Consider the following 23369-nt stretch of genomic DNA (forward strand, 5'->3'; position numbering starts at 1 on the left):
CGGGGAGCCTGCTGGTGTCTGTACACCCCTGTCCCTGGAGTTCTTTGCCCCTCCTCACCCTACCCCACCCCTTCACCTGGTGAACTCCGCAGCCCTCCAAAGCCAGTTCCAGGGCCCCTGTCCTGGGCAGCATCTTCCCCAACATGCAAAAGCAAAGTCACTCAGTCACCCCATCAATGTGCACATGTCGCCTCAGTACGCCCTGGTGCCCCTGACACTCACAAACAGAGACCTCAGGCTACTCCCAAATGCATGAAACCGCCTCTGTACAAAGAATTACACCCCAGGGTTCTAATTAACTGGCAAATACACAGGTCAGAAGGTCTGAGCTTCGCATCTTAATGTCCTGGGGTTCATGGAGGAGCAGAGCAAATCCAGATTCATCATGAAAACCAACCAGACACCACAGGCGAAGGGCTGGCCTGTGCTGGGCTGGCCGCCTACAACCCCGACCCTCACGTCTCCTTCTTGGACGTGATGGTTCACAAAGTCTTTCTACCAATAGAGGGCTGGTTTTGCATTATGCAAAGAAAAAGCCTTCTTAAAATTCCCCAACAACCTCTCCTCTTAGGAAAGCTCGGCTCTGCAGGAATCTGTGCCTGTGTCACTTCTGGCTCGGCGGAAAAGTTTGTGAAGGCTTCTGGCTTCTTCCTGAATCACATTTCCACCAAGAGCCTGGAGTTTCCCTGTGTATCTCCTCCCACCGTATGCTGGTCTCCTCTTCAACGTCCTCCACGGTTCTCCATCTCCATCAATAGGCACTTACTGCCCTGTAGGAACAGGCCCCCAAAGTTTCAGGGATGTTGTTTGTTTCCTTTTAAAGCAGAGAGTTCTTGATCTGGGGTCCACACACCCAAGGGCAGGGGGCGGGAAACCCTGTAATTAAATGCAGAATGTTGCCCGGAATGAGAACCGTTTTCCTGGGGAGGGTGGAGAGCTTTGTCTACTTCTCAGTGAGGTCTAGCCCCCCCAAAATACGACCGGAGCATGTGGTGAATGGGTTACATAAGAGGCCTGGGCTCCCCACATGGGACACGTCATCCTCTCTTACAGCAAACCAAATGGGGTTTTGGCCTGAGAACCCCACTTTCTTGGACCCCTCCGTCTGCTGCCTCCTCCGTCATTAACCCGAGCCGCTGGCTTTCCTTTCAGAACCGTTTTTGACAAGCCAAGTTTTCTGGACACTGTGAGGTTTCTCATTTTCCAACAGCTGGCAGAGGACACCCAAATGGCACTGAGGATGGAAGGTGATGGGGCACTAGGCTAGCTCACTGGGTAGTACCTTGCTTCTGTACGCCAGCCTGGTAGCCCCCAGGCCCCAAATAAAACCTGCGCCTCAGCTACAAATCTCACCACTTGCCAAAGAGCCCTTGAACATTAAATCTGAGAAGGCCAAGGGTGTGCTGAGCTTGATTACAGCATCACATAAAATGAGTGTCCAAGGACCCAGTGGGTCCCGTCATGGGAGGGGCACTGCCCTGCAGAAGGTAGACGGGGCAGTCTCATGTCCCCCATTTTACAGGGGTTGATAGTTGAGGCGCCCAAGGTCACGGAACTGTCTGTAGCGGCTGAGTGGGGACTGGGATTGAGCAAACAGGCAACCCGGGTCTGTCTTTCAAGGAGGTGAAAGATGGAGGAGGGGGCGGCCCGGGTCAGGATAGGGCATTGGCAGAAGCGATGGGCAGAGGGGAGGGAAGGGCTCAGGGGCCCCCGGAGAGGGGGAGCGGGAGGGCCAGAGTCTGACAGCTGCCTGCCCCAGCTGCTGCCCACATCTCCGCCCCCAGGCCAGCGCAGAGCGGGTAGAGCGTGGCTGGAATGGAAGCTGCCATCCCAATTCCCAGTGTGACTTTGGCATAAAGGTTAATCACACCCAGAAAATGCTTATTAGAGACCATAAATAACTATGTTGCTGAAGCTCGGTTTGGTCTTTAGGGCAGAAAAGTGCAATTTCCTTTGATAGGATGATGTGGTAATTAACCTTTTAGGGAACGTCCTTAAGGGCCACTGGAGGGAGAAGAGGGGTGGCCTGGAGGCACCTGGGGTGGCCCCCTCCCCCCAAAAGTTCATGAGGAACGAGGAGAAGGGGGCCTACCTTCCCTCCCCTTCACAACTACCGCTGATGCTCGGCCTGGGGAGCCCCCGAGGCCCCGGGAGAACCGCTCTCAGGGCCCAGGGCTGAGCAGGCCCTCTGACACAGCCACTGCTGCAGCATTGAGAGCCATCCTTCAGCAGGCCGCGTCCGCCTTCTGCCGAGTTCTGAGCCCAGTCCTGCCACTGACTGTACGACTTCAGTGGGGTCACCTGGCCCCACTGGCAATGAGGCCTTTCTTACCTGCGACACAGAGACGACGTGGGCCACCTGGGGGAAGAGGAGAGGAGAGAGGCTTTCTGAGATCTAAAGTCCCCTACGGGTGTCCATGGGGTCGTTATCACAACCTGGATGCTCTGTGCCGGGGATCTTTCTCGGTTACGGAGAGGGCTGGACGAGAGCAGGCCCTGGGGGAGGGGCTGCAGGCAGGACGCAGGCAGGACGCAGGCCCGCTCCCCCACATGCTCTCTGGGTCAGTCAGCAGTTCTGCTTTCTCTGTAAGCTTTCCTTTGGGAAGGGGTTCTTCAGCTTAAAAGGAAAGTTGTTTTGTTTTTGTCTTTTGTCTTTTTAGACCACCAGATTAAGTGATCTCACCAAGCCCCTTGCTGGACTAGGGTTCTACATCCGAGGAGCCAGATTTACAGAAGATTACTCTCAGCCACTTTCAAATTACAATACAGAACTGTTAACTAGAGTCACCATGCTGTACATCATGTCCCCAGAACTTACTCACCTTCACCTGGAAGTTCGTAACTTTTGACCACCCCCACCCCCTACACCTCCCCACCCCCACCCCCTACACCTCCCCACCCCCACCCTCTACACCCCCCACCCCCACCCCCTACACCTCCCCACCCCCTACACCCCCCACCCCACCCCCTACAACTCCCCACCCCCTACACCCCCCACCCCACCCCCTACACCCCCCAACCCCCACCCTCTACACCCCCCACCCCCACCCCCTACACCTCCCCACCCCCTACACCCCCCTACCCCCACCCCATACACCTCCCCATCCCCACCCCCCACCCCCACCCCCCGACCCCCGACCCCCACCCCCCGCCGTCAACCACCAATCTGTCCTCTGTTTCTATGAGTTCGGTTTTTTAGATTCCACATATAAGTGAGATCATACAGTATTTGTCTTTCTCTACCTGACTTATTTCCCTTAGGATAACGTTCTCAGAGTCCATCCATGTTGTCACAAATGGCAGGATTTCCTTCCTTTTTATGGCTGAATACTATTCCATTTTATACATATACATATACATACACACACACACACACACACACACACATGTATACACTGCATTTTCTTACCCATCCATCTGTCAATGGACACTTAGGTTGCTTCCATATCTTGACTATTGTAAATAATGCTGCAGTGAACATGGGGGTGCATGCCTTTTCGAGTTAGTGATTTTGTTTCCTTTGGGTACATACCCAGAAGTGGAATTACTGGCTCATATGGTAGTTCTATTTTTAATTTCTTTCTTTCTTTCTTTCTTTTTGGTGAGGAGGATTGGCCTAGAGCTAACATCTGTGCCAATTTTCCTTTATTTTGTATGTGGGACGCCACCACAGCATGGCTGGATGGATGGTGTGTAGGTCCGCGCCTGGGATCCAAACCCATGAACCCCAGGCCAGTGAAGTGGAGTGTGTGAACTTAACCACTATGCCACTGGGCCGGCCCCCTATTTTTAATTTTTTGAGGCACCCCCATACTATTTTCCGTAGTGGTTGCACCAATTTACATCCCCAACAACAGGGCCCAAGGGTTCCCTTTTCTCTGCATTCTCACCAGCATCTGTTATCTCTCTGTTATCTGTCTTTTTGATAATAGCCATTTTGACAGGTGTGAGGTGATAGCTCATTGTGGTTTTGATTTGCATTTCCCTGATAATCAGTGATGGTGAGCACCTTTCTGTGTACCTGTTGGCTATTTGAATGTCTTCTTTGGAAAAATGTCTATTCAGGTCCTTTATCCATTTTTTAATTGGATTATTTGGTGTTTTTGCTATTGAGTTGTATGAGTTCTTTGTATATTTTGGATATTAGCCCCTTATTGGATATGTGGTTTGCAAGGTGGAGACTGTTTTAAGCAAAGCCAAGAGGAGAAAATCTAAATATGAAAAAGCGGAAGGGTGATAAACCAGGATTCCTTTAAAAAGCTGGCTCCCCGGTTGCATTTAAAAACAAGGATCCAGTTTGCAGAAATAAAAACATGTGAACCTGTCTGTGCCTGCAGGGGATATGTGTGTCGCTACAGACTGACAATAGGGGAGGGGCAGGGCCACTGGCTATTGTGCAGTTTCTGCCCTGCCCGGAGGGGCCGAGCGGAGGGGCCCTGGGGCTGGAAGTGCAGCTGTGCACCAGCAGAGCTGGCAGCCTCAGGACCTCTTTCTCATCTGCACAGAGGTGCTAAGACCAGCCAGGGCAGAACCGGTGTTGGGGCAGAGGCAGAGGGCCTTTCTCAGTCCCCTTGACGGCCCACGGCTTTGCCCCAAGCAGCCTCTTGCCTTTTCCTGCCCCAGCCAGGTCTCCTCCCCACAGCTTCTTTCTGCAACAGCGGCAACCTGTCCCCACCTCAAGGCAAAGAATCATGCTCCCCCCCCCACCCCCCCCCCCCCGCCCGCCGCAGTGGGTGAGAGGGAAAGATTATTCTAGGCAGTTGAGAAATAATTTATTGTTACATTTAATTAACTTAAATTGCTGTTGTGCAGAGAGGAAAAAATGGAAAGGAAAATCTCCTGCCTACAGTTCAGGGAGGGGGCATGCCTGGTGTTCCCCGCCTCCACACCTTCTCCTGGGGGCCCTGGGCTCAGCATGTGCCCTGCTTGTCCCCCCATACCCCAGCCCTGCCCTCTTCCCTGCGGCTTCGCTCTTCTGCTACCCTAATGAGGCCCCACAGCAGAGCTGAAAGCAGTGGGCTGCCTTCTTTACCCACCCCAAGGGCAGCGAGGACCTGTAAGACCCCAGCTCTGAGCTTACACATGCCCCTCGAAGAGGCCCAGATACATTGTCTGGTTGGGTGATAAGATCCCTGAGGGCAGGGTCTGTGTTTGGCTATTTTTGTACCCTCACTGGGGCCTGGCACAGAGTAAGCCCTAATACATGTTTGTTGCATGACGAAATGACTGACTGACCAAGTGAATGAATGAACAGATGGGTTTTCACTTTTTGCCCCTTTGACCATGGGGTCCCATAATGATTCACACCAACACTTTGATGGGCTCACTTCCTAGTGCCCATTTTCCTGCATATCTTTTCCTCGTGCCCACCAGGAGCTCTCTCTTTCTCTTGGTCCTTGCTTTCTGCATCCATCCCCACCTTGGGCTCCAGAAGAAGTGCTGAAGGAAACCGTGTTTTGGGGTGGGAAGCGCAGAGCTGAGACCCTGTTCTGATTCTGACAAACTTGCTCTGTGGCCGTGGACAAGTCCCTCGCCCACCTCCCTGCCTCAGTTTCCTCATCTGTAAAATGAGGAGGGCAGTGTGTTCCATACGTTCCTTTCCAGGCCTGAATAGGCTCTGAGTCCAGGGCAGACAGGACAGTGGAGACTCAAGGCCTCTAACTTCGGGGCCAGAGAGATCCACACTGGAATCTTTTCTCTACCCTTTCCTACCTGTGTGAACTTGGGCAAATCACTGACTCCTCTGAGCCTCAGTTTCCCCCTTAGTAAACAGGTCTAATAGAGATGAAACATTGACACCCCAAAGCTCTTGGAGAGATTCAACAACGTGGTGCATTTAAAACAGCAGGGGGCTGAGCACAGGGCAGGCAGTTAACAAACAGTTGTGATTACTGTTACTGGACAATGTGTGCGTCGCCTCCTTCCGGACTTGGCCTTTCTCCCCAGAAGCGCTCCCTGACCGGTCCCCTGCCCACCCAGGCGCGCACACCCACTTCCCACGGCCACTGTGTTCCTGGGGGCTGAGGCCTGCGGCCGCCTGCGAAAGTGGAGTATGCCTCACTGTTGATGATGGGGATTTGCTGGGCACGGGGAAGGGGGGCCTTGCGCTGAGCGCCGCCGACCTCCCGGCCCAGCCTCGTCTCCTTTTCTGCCTCTCACATGGTCATTCCTGGTATGATTCGCTCTCGGATTCACTCAATATTTTCTCACAGCTCATTCCTTCTCAGCCCACTGCCTCCCCCGGACCTACCTTCCTCTCTCCTGGTCTCAATCTCTCCACCTCTCTTGGTCTTCCCTTGCCTCCATTTTCTTCTTTCTCTCTCTTTAAAGAAAGAAAGGCTTGCTCAGTCCAGACTGAGATTTTTCTCATTTAATCCTTCTCAACCGCAAGGAGCTGCAGCCTTTACCCTCTGTGCACTGTGCCAGTGACAGACTGATGCATACAGAGATGGGGACTTGCCCAAGGTCACTCACCACGCTACCCAGAGGGCCTGGGGTGGAGGCGTGCTCCAATCCTGGGGTCATACCCTGGGCAGGCAGCCTCTTTCCCTGCCTATCTTGCCTCCCTTCCTACCTCCCCTCAGCACGAACCCCACAAAAGAGGAGGTACAGGTTTCCTTTGCCTCTTGACCTCTAGCTCCAGGCTGCAGCCTGGCTCCCCAGGAGCTGGCAATGGGAATTGGGGGACAGACACGTGTCAGTGGGGGACCAAGGAAGGGCTGAGTTTGGTTCTCGCAGAGGAGTGGGGCTCCCCTGGGGCTCTGATCCAGCGCCTGCCCCTGGGAGCTGCTCAGCCGTGAGCTGTGACGGCTCCAGACACTGGGGAGCCGTCCCTGAGGGGGCGGAAGAGGCATCTGCTGCTGGGGAGACAGACCGAGGTGTTGCAGGCAGGGGGGGATGCCAGCTCCGCAGGTGCGGCTCTCAGCTGTGCTCTCACTCAGCCTGCTCCCTGGCAAGTGTAAAGCGAGGGGATTTCAGTGTCGGCGGAAGAGGGACGTCCTTTAGGAAGCGGCAGTTTAAAAGGGATATGAAGAGGGCCAGGGAGGCAGAACTGACAGCTGGAAATGAGGTTCTACGAGAGGAGCCTAAAGGGGTTGAGGCTGTTTTTCCTGGAGAAGCACTGCCTTCCCAGGCTGAGAGAGATTGGTTTGAAGGGGGCTGCTGGGCCACCAGACCCCACTGAGCAGGAAGATTTTAGGGCAGAGACCAGGAATAACCATATAATTGTCCATAAGACAGGCAATGGCCCTGTTTATTTGCTATAAAAGAGGTGAATTAGACAAAATCAGAAGTTTCCTGGCAGCACTGGGCATCTGGAAGCTAGAACATTCTGTTTCTCAGGCTTCACCCCAGAGACTCAGGGCCCGCTGGCCTGAGGGGAAACTCAGGAGTCTCTGTTTTCAGTGCTCTCCAGGTGATTCCGAAGGGTCACCAGAATCAACGGGAACTGAACAAGCCCAGTGGTTCTCAACTGGTGGCGGTTGTGCTGCCCTGGGGACATGTGGCAATGTCTGGAGACATTTTTGGTTGCCATGACTGGACGAGTCCTGCTAGCATTTAGTGACAAGAGGCCAGGGATGCTGCTCAATGTGCTCAAACGCACAGGACGGCCCCCACCACAAAGAATGACCTGCCCCCAACATTGGCAATGCCGAGATGGGGAAACCCTGGGCTGGAAGGTTTAGCAGCTTCCTCCCAGCTCTGAAAACACTCACTAGCCAGCCATCATGGAAGTCCAGATGCGGGAAGGAGGACGGGGAGGGGCAGGGGAAACCCTGGGCTGGAAGGTTTAGCAGCTTCCTCCCAGCTCTGAAAACACTCACTAGCCAGCCATCATGGAAGTCCAGATGCGGGAAGGAGGACGGGGAGGGGCAAGGGAACCCTGGAAAGAATGGGAGGACAGAGGGAGGGGCCTTCGAGACAGAAAGAGGCCTGGCTCTCCCCCTGTCTAGCAAACGCCCTGTGGGACCTTGGACCAGTGGTTCGCCCACCTCCTGGCCTCTGTCTGCAGGCAGGGGACCAGCTGGAGTGACCTCTCCTGGCCTTCCTGGGGTTGGCATAGGAGATGCAGGGACAAGCAGGAAGGTGCCTGCGGCCTGGGGATGCAGCCAACTTGGGGAGCGAGCAGTGCTGGGAGGCGTGCACGGCAGCCGTCTCCCCAGAGCCAGTGAGCTAGGCTCACCCATCCTAGGCTCTGGAGTGTCCTGTCCCCTGGGAGGCAGGAGGCAGAGCTGGGTCCTGGAGCATTGGAGGAGTCGGGCTCCTTGATCTTGGGCGAGCCCGGAGACAAGGGCTAGAACCAACGTGGGGCTGAGTCCTGTGAGCTTTGGGGCGAGCCCACCACAGAGGAAGGGCTTCCCTTCCTCACTGAGGTGCTGCAGCCCACTGGAGGTCATGAGTCTCCCCCGACCTCAGCGACAATGTGCCGGCTGGTGAGTGAGAGCACGGAGGGGGAACGGCCCATCCAGAGCTGCCAGGGGCCAGGGCTCTGAGCAAACCATAGGTTTATGCCCTCCTGGCCACGGGTTCTTCCTGCTCCAGGTGACCCCGCACCCACTGCCAGAAGGAGCCACTGCAGAACAGAGGCCGCTCAGGGGAGGCGCGCAGGTGCAGAGCACGGCCAGCGGCCAGACTCCCCTGGAAAGTGGACCAGGGATTCCAGGCCATGAATTCTGGCCCCAAAGGAGGGCTTTAGCCCAGTGCTACTCAAAAGGTGGTCGGGACTGGTGCCGGGTCGGGACTGTGAGTTACTGAGAGTAAGCACTTGGAAACTTTGATGTGAATTTGTCCTTGCCGTGACATCCGTGCATGTTGTCAAGAGACTCATCTCGTTGAACAGGGTCTAGACCAATTCAGATGTTGTCCAACTCTCCAGGGGAGTCGTGTAGTGGAGACCGCACAGTCATCACGCGCAATAGGACCACAGGCCAGTCTGCCACGGATTGGAACAACCCACGTGACACTTTCCTACAGCTGGTTTCAGAGGCTCAGCTTCAGCTTGAGGAGAGAGCAAGACAGCTAGCTCATCTGGGAAGGCCCCATGGAGGAGGAAGGTCTTGAGTGATGGTTGGGCTCAGCATCAAGGGGAGAAGCAATGGGGGCAAGGGGAGGGACCTCACCGGTGCAAGCAGCAGGTCCCACTCTTTGAGCTCCAGTAGGGGCAGGACCCTCACTACATAGGCATTTCGTCTTTTATTCTCCATCATGGTCCAGAGGAGGACCAAGCGCAGAAAGGTTGCATGACTTGCCCAAGGTCACCCAGCCAGGAAGTGGCAGACCTGGCTCCAACCCCAGGCATCCCATCTCCTCAGGTTCCGGGGCAGTGCTCCTTGCTCAGGGGTGCTCTGCTTCTCAGGCGTGCACACGCACCCTGCCACTGCATGGGCCCACGTCTCACAGCCTGGCAGCAGCATTCGCAGTGAGGCCACTAGGGCCAGCAATCTGGAGAGAAGGACACCAAAGGCTGCCCCACCACTGCCCGTAGGGAGCTGGAGGGTAGTGATGTGCACTGAGACAGGATCCCATGGAGGGAGCCAAGAACAGCTCACCCTGTCCCAAGGGGGTCCTCCACCCACTTCTGCCTCACCTGGCTACTCCTGCCTCGTAAACAACAGAACCAGGGCAGCCGTGGGGAGGGAGCCCCAGGTTGCCACCAAGCCCCCTCCCCAGCCCCTGCTTGGGGACCAGTGTGTCCTGGACCTGTTTTATTATGACCCCAGGTTCTGAGAAGTTTCCTGCACCTTTGTCCTCAGCCCAGCTCCAAACGTCCCTCTGCTGACCTCTCCCTCCAGCCCTCCCAGAACCCTCGTGACACAAGATGCTGCCCCTGCTCTCAAAGGTGGACAAACACCCCCAGTGCTATTGGGACCGGCGTGGAACACTGGCAGGACTGGAAGCGCTAAATGTTCCTAAGTGGGGCTGACAGCGCCGCACTCGATAAGCTGTTGAGTCGTAAATCCACACGCAGAGGCAGAGGACTGTTTAGCTTGTCATTTCCATGTCTCCTGTCACCATAGCACCTCCACGCACAGACAGACGTTCAGCAGAGAGCAGGAGCAGGGAGATACCCCCCATCGAATTCAGCACCTATTGTGCGCCTACTGTGCCAGGAACCCTGAACTGGGTGCTGGGGACACGGTCTTCCGATTTTATTTTTAAGGGGGTCCTCCTGGCCCAGGCAGAGCTCAGAATCTATGGTGGGAACAAGGGCTTGGGTTAAGTGATAGTGACCCCAGGATGTTTTGAGCATCCTGTGGGGGACACATCAAAGAGCTGGAGGGCTGCCTGGTCTTTGAGAGCCCAGGCTCCAACGTGAGCTAGAGGCTCACATGACAGGCAGGAGAGGCAGAGAAAGCAAAGGAACAACCAGTGAGAGATGGACTTAGACTGGAGGGCTTCCTGGAGGAGGGGGTAGGGATGGCTCAGGAAGCCTTTGGTGGACATGACAGAGAGGATTAATACAGAGAGACTGGGGCACAGAAGCCCCAGAAGGAAGAACAACACAGCCAAAGGCAGGGCAGCCGGCAGAAATGAATATTCTGGGTAGGAAGAAGGACAGTGCGACTGAGGCAGAAGGCCAGAGTTGAGGATGGAGAGATTCAGGGTGTGTCTGGTTTCACTTCTAGAGGGACAGGAGGACTCAGTGGGGTCATGCGTGTGGGCCCTGCATAGAGGCAGCGCAGTAACTGGTGCATCTGGCCAAGAGAAGCTGGCACAGTGGAGGGAAGGGCAGGAGCAGGGGAAAGGCAGGGCTTGGACCAAGCCCAGGCGGCAGCCTCTTTCCGAGGAGCAGCCTCTCAGGCTTCCAGCCAGGCATGTGTGGCAGGGGAACGGCTGTGGGGGCTGTCCAACCTGCCTCCACTCCCACTGCTGACCCCGAGGCCCCGGGTGCCCTGCTGCTCCTCTGGGAGTCAGTCCTGCAGCCCTGGCTGGAGCTGGCGGGTGCTGCCCACCTGCCTCGCTGGTTTGACTGTGCTTAGAGGCGAGGAGGGGGTGGTGGCCTACCATGCATCTAAAGGCGGGTACAGATGGGGGACACGATTACAAATGCTGCAAAAGTGGCTCACGCCCCGAGGGTCCCAGTGTGTGTGTGTGTGTAAGAAAGAGAGAAAGACAGACTGCACACTAGGGGCCACTTAGGACCACAAAGGGCAACAGGCTCTGTTCCTTCTGAACTCGGTGGGGGGAACCCAGCCCTGGGGATGGAGCGAGGGTTGTGTTGGGGGGGAGGTCCTCCCTGCCAACATGCCTCAGCAGCCTCCATACAGCAGGCTCAGAGCGTCCCTACTCCCTGGGGCTCTCCTGACAGCTGAGGAAGCTCCAAGTGGCAGGTTAGGGATGGGGGGTGGGGGTGGATTCTGGTAGGAAACGGAGGAGGGGGTTTCCAAGAATTGCCATCTCTGGCCTCAGAACCAGGGGTGCGCATTCTCTCAGGTGTCAGGGAGAAAGTAGAAGAAAGACACCTCTCTTTCCCTCGTCCCGCCCTCCCTTCTTCATTCCCTCCCTCCTCTTCCCTCTTTCTTCCAGGCCTTTCTGCCCTGATCTCTCTCATGCCAGCTTTAGCCAGTGGTCTCTTCTCTGCACCACCTTTAGTCTCTCTCTCTGTCTCTCTCTGTCACTGTCTGTCTGTCCGCACACCCACGTCTTATATAACAATAAAATCATCCACCCTAAGCAGCCCGTGGGCACTCAGCTGGGGCTTTGCTCCTGACAGTGGGTCAGGGCCCCCAGTGCGGGGGAGCCTGGAGCTGTGAGGACCGAGCCTTGGCCAGCCCAGGGCTTTCCCTCCACCCTTCCCTAGGTTAGCTGCACCCCTGCTGGGCCCGGTTTCCTCTCCAGCCTGCACAGCCCAGCCCTTCACCCTGGGCCTCCCTCCCTCTCCCCATCTCTGCCCACAGGTTCCCCGCCCAGCTCCGTCTCCGCCGTGGTGCGGCTGCTCCAGGAACGGCTGGTACTCCTGGAAACTCCTGAGCCCCTCACACACCCTGACAAGGAGGCCGGGGAAACATGGATCAAAGCCGGGAAAATCCTTGCTGTGAATGGAAGCGTCTCAGCCCTCTCTTGCCCTAGCCTGTCACTCCGGGCAGGCTGCCCTCCAGCTCTTGGGCTCCACGTACCATCCAGGGATACTGAGCAGGATGCAGCCCCAGCCTCCTGAAGGCCTGGCCGCTCAGAGCCTAAAGGTGCAGCTGTCTCGCCCTGCGCCTCACCTTGGCCCCACTACCTCTCAAAACTCGCAGGCGAGTAGACTCCAAATTGTAGTCAGTCAGCCTGGAACAAACCCCAGCCTGCCTGGTTCTTCAGCCTCCAAAGCAGCTGGACCAGTCTGGTCAGTTTCTGTCCTGGGCTCTGACCTGGGCGCCCTGGCTCACGGCCAGATTGGCTGGAGACTGGGAACGACTGACAGGTGGAAGGTGGCAGGTGTGTACCCCACAAACCCCACCTGTGAGCCCCTCACTGGGGCTGCTCCCTGGAGCCCAGCAGGGCCCTGGGTGGGATCGTGAAACCGTCTGTGGGTACAGCCCAGAAAGAGCACCCACAAACATCTCCATTTTTCCTAGAAACGGTTTCACGGCTGCTGAGTGGACCACTGCCAAAGGAGGCATTTGGCTAAAGCCTTGAGTCGGCGGTTCTGAGTACACGGGACCGTCTCCCCAGAACTGCATCTCCGCACGCCCATTTCACAGAGGAGGAAGCGTGCGTCCGTCTTCCCCCAGCCTTCCTCTTCTCTCCTGCCTTCCAGCCTCTCAAGTTTGTTGAGACAGACACCAACTACTCCAAAAAGAAATGGTTAATAATCTGTTGCTTAATAGAACCCAGCTAGTTGTTTTCTAAATAATTGTTTGCACCAGTGAGCTAATCATTTTGTATTATCCTCCCTACAGGCTCTACTTTTATTGTCGGCAGTTTTCCCACGTCAGAGATGTTCAGGGGGCCAATTGCAGGCACCTCTGTCCTCTGACTTTTGAACTCGGTTGACGGCAAGTGGCACCATCCCGTCTCCCCGGGGACTGTGAAGAGATCCCCGGGGCAGGAGACTCTGTACTGTCACGCACCCTTCCTGCGCCACCCCCAGCCCCTCACCACTCCTCCTTTTACTGTTCTTCCCTGGATTGATAAAATTCGGTACGATTTATTAAATAACTACTAGAGCTACTATTTATCAAGCAGTTACTAATGTGCCAGACTCATGGAGGAATTCTCATTATCCCATGAAGTAGGGACTATTTTCCCCCTTTTACGGATGAAGAAACTGAGGTTCAGAGTGACAACCTAACTTGCCACAAGCTTTGTAGCAGAGTGAGGATCAAGCCCAGGCCTGCCTCACCTGATGCTCCCACTCATACAAGAAGACGCAGACTGCCACGCTGGGTGGAATGAGGGAGAGCTGGCCAACAGCAAGCGGCGCAAAGACAAGCATTTAAAAAGGTCTCGAGGGTGCTACTTCCAAGGACTGTGCTGACAGGGGCCCCTGGGAATCTAAGTAGACAGGAGTCGTTTGTAATGAACAAATGCATTCTTTGAATATAAAACTGCAGCTAAAATCTCGCCTGGGCCTTCGATCCAAGATGGTCTCACTCTTCTTTTTGTTGATACCATGAGGTGTTAGGCAGAGTCGGAGGTGGAGACAGCAACCCACCCCCTCCCTTCTCCGAGGAGGAAGCAAGGAAGGCCTGAGGTCACCTGCTCCCAGCCTGCTCTCTTCCAGACAAAGGGACTGGAGCCTCAGCAGCCACGCTCCACCCTCAATGGGTTCTCCAGATCCCTGGGTGCTGCATCGGCTGTTTGCTGCTTTCTTAAAAAAAAAAAAAAAACCGTAGTGGGTTTAAGGGGCAGTTCCAGTCTTTTCTGCATCAGAGATGGCTTTTCTCCTGGGGTGGTTTTGGCATCTCTCGGCCTTCTCTGTTTGGACATGACATCTGCATCTCGCGGGAAGGGCGACGGGTCGGCTGGATTGCATGAGACCAACTGGAGGAAGCAACAATAATGCCATCTATTCAGCCAACAAACGTTTGTGAAATGCCTAAGATGTGCAATTGATTATTAGGTCCAGTGCTGTGAAGGGTGAAAGACTCCAAAATAGTGTGTCCCATAGCTGCTAGTTGCTTCTCCTGCGTGATCTCATTTCCTCTGAAGAGCAGCCGCCTTGCAACTTTTTCTGAAAACAAACTCTGCGCTGGATGCTGTTCCAGACATTTTTCATGTACTAACTCATTTCATCCTTACCTTGGCCTCATGAGTTAGGTTGCCTCCATTTCATAGCTGAGGATGCTGATGCTAGATCCAAGTACCAAATAGCGAGTTTTCATAGCTGGGAAGGGGCAGGGCTGGGAATCGAATCTACTGCACACCACTCTTCCTGTGTGAGGTCATGACCCTAAGGAGTGTTTGGAAAAAGACCTTTCCCAGAGACAGGAAAGGTACCAAGGAATCTAGTTCAATATGTCTTTATAGGCAGAGAAACTGGCTCAGAGAGGTAGGATGCCCCACCTAAAGTCACACAGCTGATCAGAGGCATAACTGGGACCAAGGCTAGGTTTGCGTCTCCCGGCTGATGATCTTCTCACCCCAAAAGCTGCTGAAATGACCAGCCCTGTGCCTAACCCCTTCCTTCTAAGCCACACAACAGCCAGGGCTCAGGCCCACGGGCTTGGCGAGCATTGTGGGCACTTGGGGTGCTGCCAAGGGGCACCTCGGACGCTCTGACACCTTCTTCTGAGCAGCTGAACCCGGCTGGCCACTGATGAGCTCCGAGGAGCCAGTGTCAGAGAGGGTGAGAAGTGGATTTTCCACTTGAGCTCGTCCTCGCTGGCTCTGGGTCGGCGTCCTGCTTCTCCATGAATCGACACCCACCTTGAGCGCTTGGCCTCCCCCAAGTCATGCCCCTCCCCCGCGCTGGACAGATCCAATCCGAAGGCTTGGCCTGGCTCTCAGCGCCCCCTCTCCTACTTTGCTCCTGGTCATGGCCAAGCCAGTTGACCCCACGCCCCATGGCAGCCCATGGTCCCATCCTGGGCTCACTTTTATCCTTCATTATCCCTCCTGCCAATGCTCCCCTCAAAAGCCTGGCTCTGAATTGTTTGTCAAAGAATCAATGGCCCAAATGTGCACAGATACAGGGACGGCAAAGAGCACCCGCTCCTGGGGAACATGCAGTGTTGACCGCCTCCCTCTGGAGGCTCGAGAATGACTTGGGACAGACGTGGACCAGGACACTGTAAGTGAGCGGGCGTGCCTCACGGCCACAGCTGAGCCCGAAGCTGCACTTGAGCCAGGCCCGCGGGGGTGTCTGAGGCATGGGGACAGGGGCTGTGTGAGGAGGCGAGCCTGCAATGGTTCCCTGCTCTGGTCCCCAAACTTTGTGGAAGGCTGCTAGATGGCTTCCATGACAGTAACGACAGCAATGAAGCCGGCTCCCTCCTCAGAAGGCGCTCTCCCTCCACGGGCCGGCCCAGGCCTCGCCTTCCCCTCACACTCAGGAGCACTCGCCACACTCGGTCTCCCTGCACACCGCCACCCTAACACACTCACACACGTTTCCCTCACATATCACCTCACTCACACACACGGCCACTCTCTCACGCACACTCACACACACCACTCACACAATTCACACACATTTCTCTCACACACATCATCTTACACACACAACCACTGTCTCATGCACTGTCACACACATTTCTCACACAACTCACACACAGCTCACTCACGCACATCATCTCACTCACACACACAACCACTGTCTCACGCATACTCACACACACTACTCACAACTCACACACATTTCTCTCACACACATCTCACTCATACACACAACCACTGTCTCATGCACACTCACACACATTTCTCACACAACTCACACACATCTCACACACAATCACTGTCTCTTGCACACACACACAACTCACAACTCACACACATTTCTCTCACACATCATCTCACTCACACACACGACCACCCTCTCACGCACACTCACACACGTCATCTCTCCCTCATTCACATGCACAACCACTCTCTTATGCACACTCACACACATTTCTCACTCACGCATTCATACACATTTCTCTCACACACACTGGCACACATCATCTCTCCCTCATCCATCCACACGACCACTCTCTCATGCACACTCACACACATTTCTCACACACACTTACACACTCGCCTCCAGATCTTCATAATCAGTACAGTGCGAGGCCCACAATAAGGGCCCCTGGCTCACTCTTTGGGGACAGAGCTGGATTTTGGATCAACTCTCCTAGTCCACACTTTCATACTGACAAAACTACCCGAGCTCTTGTCTGGCAGAGCTCTAGGGTGAGATCTAAATGGCTCAGAATGTTTTCTGGTGAAAGCTAACAAAACAAAGCCTTAGAGCCACAGCGCCTGGGTTTGAACCCTGGCTCCATCACTCACTGGCTGTGTGACCCTGAACAAGTGACTTAGCCTCCCTGTGCCTCAGTAATACTTCCTGCTTCCTAGGGCTGTTATGAGGACTAAATGACTTAACATTTGCAAAGCAGGTAGAACAACACCCAGCAAGTTGTACATGTTGCATAAATAAAAGAAAAAAGTAATTATTTAATTGAAACCAGCATTAGCTGCCCATTCATTCATTTCCTGTCGCTCACTCGGTATTTATTGAACACCTATGGAGTTCATTAGGCCAGACATAAGGGATGCACACCTCACCATCCAGGAGGAAACACACACACAACAACACAGTGAAAATATTTTTTTTCCTTTTAGGAAAATGTAATAATTCTAAGCAGAGGTTTGCGCATGATTCTAAGAAAGGCCAGAGAAAGAACATTTACCTATTACCATGTAAACCTAAAAAAACCCACCCAAACCCTACAGTTCAACGCTTTGAATCCATTTAAAAGATTGAATTCCATTGAACTGATTTTTGAATTTAGACCTAGGTTCGGTACACACAAGCCTGTGGAAAATGTTCCCGTTCAGTGCCATCTACTCCACTTCTCCGCATGTTTTTCTTCCTTCTTCCCTCCCCTGGTCGTCTCGATCGCCCAGAAAATAATCTCGGGGTGCCTCGGGTCCTCAGTTGATGGGGCCGGGAGGGGATATGGGTTCAGTCAGACTAACGCGCAGTCACTTTTAAAAACAGCTTATAAATATCTGGGAGAGGGAGGGAGAGGATGGAGAAAACCCAGTAACTGGCAACGTCTCTACTGACGAACTGGCAGCAACTGCATTTTAGAGTCTTGGTGGTTTAACTCAAACCGCTTTGCGAGCTGCTATACGTACAGACGGTTTAATAACTGATGGAAAAATGAAATCCGGTCAAGCCGCACGCCTCCCCCAAATCCATTCGCTTCTTTTGAATGTAATCGCTTTTAAATGCTCTGACCCCAGTCAAGCTGGTGTCTGTGTCTGCAGCTCAGGCGGTCCACACCGACCCTGCGGAGTCCGGGTCCTCCGGCTAGAGCCGCGCGGGGCTCCCCGGGGGGGTGGGGGGCGCCCGGGCCCCCCACCTCTCCCTCCGGCTGCTGCCTTCGTGCCAACACCCAGCAACCCGAATCGCTTTGGGAAGCGCTCGGCCCCGGGAAGTGGCGGCTGTCACTAGCGGCGGGCCCGCTGCGACCCCCGGCCCTTCGCTGGCGCACGAACTTCAGCCGCAGACGCCGGACGCGCGGCCGGGCGACTTTCTCCAACTCCGGGCGCCGGGATCGCGCCGCCAGCCCCGGGCAGGAGCCGCGGGCGCGGGGCCCCCGAGGGCAGAGGCGGCGAGCGCTCCCGCGGGCCGGCCGCCGCGGCGCGGACCGCCTCCTCCCGGAGACCGCCATATGGATCCGGGGCTCCGAGGAGAGGGCGACGTGGATCTCCGCGGACTCGCGGCGTTCCGCGGAGGGGAAGGGGTAGGAAGGAGCTCCCGGGGACAGGACGAGGTGTGCGGAGTAGGGGAGCCGACGACAGCGTGCTGGGGCTGGGGGATCCCAACCCCAGAGGCGTCTCTGGGATCTGCATGGGAGGGGTGAGGGGGGAACCAAGCTCCGATTCCCAAAGCCTAACGCGATTCTCGGCGCAGAGCTGGTCACCCGGGTGGGCGGACCTCGTCCGCCGCCAACATCCCGGCAGCTTCGCCACGATTTCTTTCTCCACCTGAGTTCCCCCCACGACCCACCCACCCACCCGGCACCAGCTCCAAAGGTCCGGGGAGAGGGAGTGGGCTGCCCCTCAAACCTCGGCCGCCCCCAGACCTGTGCACAGCTCTACCCGGTGACCCCCATCACAGCCACAGCCCCCGCGCGTCCCGCGCCGGCCCGGGGCTGGGGGCGCCCGCGCTCGAGGGCCGACTGGCTCTTCTTACCTTGACGAGCCGGAGCTGCGGGCGCCGTCCCATCCTCGGGCTCGCTCCGTCACCGTCCTGGACGCCTGGGTCGCTCGGACATCCCAGGGGGGCCGGGCGGCGCGGGGTGGGCGGCCTGGCTCCCCTGTCGCTGCCCCGCGCCGAGGTGCCCGGCTCTGCGCTCCCCGGCCCCGCAGCCCGGCCCGGCCCGGCGGGCTCTCGCTCTCCCCTGCCCGAGGAAGTCCGGCCGCCGGGTCCTGACTCAGCCCGGCCCGCCGCCGCCGGGAGCCCGCCTCGCCCCCGCCGCCTCCCCCTGGGTCCGCGCTCCTCGCCTCCGCTCCCCGCCGCCTCGCCTAGGCGTCCCCTCCCCTCTCTCTCTCTCCCCTCCCCTCCCCTTCGGTCCCTCCTCCGCGCCTCGCCCCTCTGCTCCCTCCGCCACCCCGCCTACCCTGTCCCCTCCCCTTCCCCGGGCCGGCTCCTCGCGCCCTCGCCGCGCTGACCCCTTTTGCCTGCGCCCCGGTTTGCGGCAGTCGGCGGGGCGCACTAGCCGCGGTGGCGGCCGCCGCAGCCCAGGGAGAAGCCGGGGATGGGGAGCGGGGCGCGGGAGAGGAGGCAGCCTCCCAGCTCCAGCCCGCTTGAGGTCCGGGCCTGGGGAGTCCAGGGAAGTCTGGGGGCGCTTGGGGGGCTCTGAGAATCTGTGAGAGCGAGGCTATTGGAGACTGGGGAATAGAGCAGCCCCCAGTGAGCAGAGCCTCCATGGAAAACAGGGGAAGCTGGGCACTGCGTTTGGGCAGCTCCCGCCCTGCAGCCGGCCAGGAGAAGGTCCCCGCCGCCCCCACCTCAGCAAGGCCTGGGCGTTGGGCCCGACACCCAGCGCCTTTGGCACTGACATCCCAGGTGCGCGCAGAGACGCAAAAGCTCTGCGGGAGGAACACTTCTCATTCATTCGTTCATTGGTTCTGTCATCCATTCATTCATTCTACGAACTAAGCCCCTGCCCAATTTGGTCCCGGCGAGGGGCTGAACCTGGGAACCCCAAAATGCACGGGAGACGGCAGTGCCCCGCAGGACTAGCGGACGCCTGAATGCCGCTGCGGGGAAGGCCGAGCGCATGGCGCTGCAGCCGGGGAAAGCAGTGAGGAATCCAGCGGGCTGGGCGTGCAGGAGGCCACAGCGCCCCCTCTCGGCCGAGCTCTCAGGGTAGGGGTCAGCCGCCCCGCCAGACCTCCGGGTCTTCACCCAGTTTGGCTCTCTAGCTCCCCTTCCCACTCCCAGGTCTGGAAAGCAGCTCCCGTCTCTTCCAGACCCTTAAACTTTTGGCTTCCTTCTACCTCTTCCTTCCTCCCGCCAGTGCCGAAAAGGGAGGTAGAGAAATCACTCCACCGGCAGAGCCTCGGCCTGCAGCGCCAGCTGCAGCCCCGCCAGAGGAAGCGGGAGCACTCTGGGCGGAGCACGGTCCCGGAGTGGCAGTCGACCGGCTTTGAAATCAAACTCTGAACCCAACTGCCCGGGATTCTGTGCCCTGCCTCATGCACCCCCCTCCTCCCTTCCATCCGCTTCTCAGCACATTGGGCAAGAGCCGGCCATGAGTCCAACTGATTCCTCGTTTAGAAAGGGAATTACTGTAACAGGTCCTGCGATCCAACACACACAGTGTACTGGTGAGGAAACTGAGGCACACAGAGAGATGGTGATCTGTCCAGAGTCATGTATCTGGTAAGCCTAGTCCTCAGCCTCCTGATTTCCAGCTCAAAGTGCCGGAGGGCTGGGCCCTATGGGGTTTGGGGCTCTGAAGCGGGGAGGGCCATTGCCCAGGAAGCTAGCCGGTCACACTGGCTTAACCACACAGGGAGGCCCTTTCTAAATGATGCACATATTCTCCAGTCTTGCAAAACTCCCATTAGGCTAGTGCCCCAGAGCTGGTCATGCTGAAATGGCCCACGGACTAACCCCAACCAGAAGAAATGGATGCACCAACCAGATGGACAATTTATTATTCTCAACAAAAACTAAACACAGAGTGGCTTAGTGTAGGGCAGCTTCTGGAGTCAGGCAGCCTGAGTTTGAGTCTCGGTTCTTCCACTTGCAAGCTGTATAAACCCGGAAAATTATTTGACAGTGCCTCAATTTTCTCATCTATAAAATGGGGGTAGGAATACCTACCTCACAGGGCTGTGGGGAGGTTCAAACGAGTTCATATTTGTCAATGAGTTGGAAAGGTGTCTGGCACACAACAAGGACTTAATGAAGGTTAGCTATAGTCACCATCAACATCATCATCATCACCATCAACATCATCATCACCATCAACATCATCATCACCATCAACATCATCATCACCATCAACATCATCATCACCATCAACATCATCATCACCATCAACATCATCATCACCATCAACATCATCATCATCACCATCAACATCATCATCATCATCAACATCATCATCACCATCAACATCATCATCACCATCAACATCATCATCACCATCAACATCATCATCATCATCATCAACATCATCATCACCATCAACATCATCATCACCATCAACATCATCATCACCATCAACATCATCATCACCATCAACATCATCATCACCATCAACATCATCATCACCATCAACATCATCATCACCATCAACATCATCATCACCATCAACATCATCATCACCATCAACATCATCATCACCATCAACATCATCATCACCATCAACATCATCATCACCATCAACATCATCATCATCACCATCAACATCATCATCATCATCAACATCATCATCACCATCAACATCATCATCACCATCAACATCATCATCACCATCAACATCATCATCACCATCAACATCATCATCAACATCATCATCATCATCACCATCAACATCATCATCACCATCAACATCATCATCACCATCAACATCATCATCACCATCAACATCATCATCATCACCATCAACATCATCATCATCATCAACATCATCATCACCATCAACATCATCATCACCATCAACATCATCATCATCACCATCAACATCATCATCACCATCAACATCATCATCATCACCATCAACATCATCATCATCATCAACATCATCATCACCATCAACATCATCATCACCATCAACATCATCATCACCATCAACATCATCATCACCATCAACATCATCATCACCATCAACATCATCATCACCATCAACATCATCATCACCATCAACATCATCATCATCACCATCAACATCATCATCATCATCAACATCATCATCACCATCAACATCATCATCACCATCAACATCATCATCACCATCAACATCATCATCACCATCAACATCATCATCAACATCATCATCATCATCACCATCAACATCATCATCACCATCAACATCATCATCACCATCAACATCATCATCACCATCAACATCATCATCATCACCATCAACATCATCATCATCATCAACATCATCATCACCATCAACATCATCATCACCATCAACATCATCATCATCACCATCAACATCATCATCACCATCAACATCATCATCACCATCAACATCATCATCACCATCAACATCATCATCATCACCATCAACATCATCATCATCATCAACATCATCATCACCATCAACATCATCATCACCATCAACATCATCATCACCATCAACATCATCATCACCATCAACATCATCATCACCATCATCATCACCATCAACATCATCATCACCATCATCATCATCATCAACATCATCATCAACATCATCATCATCATCACCATCAACATCATCATCACCATCAACATCATCATCACCATCATCATCATCATCAACATCATCATCATCATCAACATCATCATCACCATCAACATCATCATCACCAACAGTATCATCATCACCATCAACATCATCATCAACATCATCATCACCATCAACATCATCATCACCATCATCATCATCATCAACATCATCATCAACATCATCATCATCATCACCATCAACATCATCATCACCATCAACATCATCATCAACATCATCATCACCATCATCATCATCATCAACATCATCATCATCATCAACATCATCATCACCATCAACATCATCATCACCATCAACATCATCATCACCATCAACATCATCATCAACATCATCATCACCATCAACATCATCATCACCATCATCATCATCATCAACATCATCATCAACATCATCATCATCATCACCATCAACATCATCATCACCATCAACATCATCATCAACATCATCATCACCATCATCATCATCATCAACATCATCATCATCATCAACATCATCATCACCATCAACATCATCATCACCATCAACATCATCATCACCATCAACATCATCATCAACATCATCATCATCATCAACATCATCATCATCATCAACATCATCATCACCATCAACATCATCATCACCATCAACATCATCATCACCATCAACATCATCATCACCATCATCATCATCATCACCATCAACATCATCATCAACATCAACATCATCATCACCATCAACATCATCATCAACATCATCATCATCATCAACATCATCATCACCATCAACATCATCATCAACATCATCATCATCATCAACATCATCATCACCATCAACATCATCATCAACATCATCATCATCATCAACATCATCATCATCATCAACATCATCATCACCATCAACATCATCATCACCATCAACATCATCATCACCATCAACATCATCATCACCAACAGTATCATCATCACCATCAACATCATCATCATCATCGAGTGGACCAGATACTCAAATGTATGGGCAGTGTGGTCCCTCCCTCTAGACAATTCTCTGTGGGAAGCAGAATTCTTGATCAGAAGGCCACAGCCCCAGTGGATTGTGGAATGCAGCAGAGGAAGCTGGCGGGTCCTCAGGGAGGTTTGCGCAGGCGCTGCAGAGACCTTGCACCCCAGCCCTGCTCGACCTTGGCGCTGACTCTCCAGGAACCAGACAGCTCCAGATTTCTAGATTCTGTTTCTCTCTGCTTAATATTTTGCCTTTCTGATCCCCATCTTCTTCCCCTTG

At 54.3% G+C, this 23369-nt stretch overlaps 1 protein-coding gene across 4 annotated transcripts in view; it reads right to left on the bottom strand.

The window, feature by feature from the left end:
* The window catches only part of CRHR1 (corticotropin releasing hormone receptor 1), a 55076-nt gene extending 36441 nt beyond the window's left edge, over positions 1 to 18635 (bottom strand). Inside the window, exons 1-2 of one of the 4 annotated variants that reach the window (XM_070226080.1) lie at positions 18332 to 18635; positions 6251 to 6322 (exon numbers count right to left, since the gene is read on the bottom strand). In XM_070226080.1, the coding sequence (XP_070082181.1) occupies positions 6251 to 6322; positions 18332 to 18364 (105 nt within the window). In that variant the 5' untranslated portion in view covers positions 18365 to 18635. Of the gene's footprint in view, positions 1 to 559; positions 886 to 2332; positions 2360 to 6250; positions 6323 to 18331 lie in introns of those variants that run through there. The other 3 variants (XM_070226081.1, XM_023652344.2, XM_070226082.1) reach the window with 3 other exon arrangements.
* Positions 18636 to 23369: the final 4734 nt, after the last annotated feature.

The sequence above is a fragment of the Equus caballus genome, chromosome 11 (genome assembly GCF_041296265.1).
Source record: "Equus caballus isolate H_3958 breed thoroughbred chromosome 11, TB-T2T, whole genome shotgun sequence".
NCBI classification, from domain to species: domain Eukaryota; kingdom Metazoa; phylum Chordata; class Mammalia; order Perissodactyla; family Equidae; genus Equus; species Equus caballus.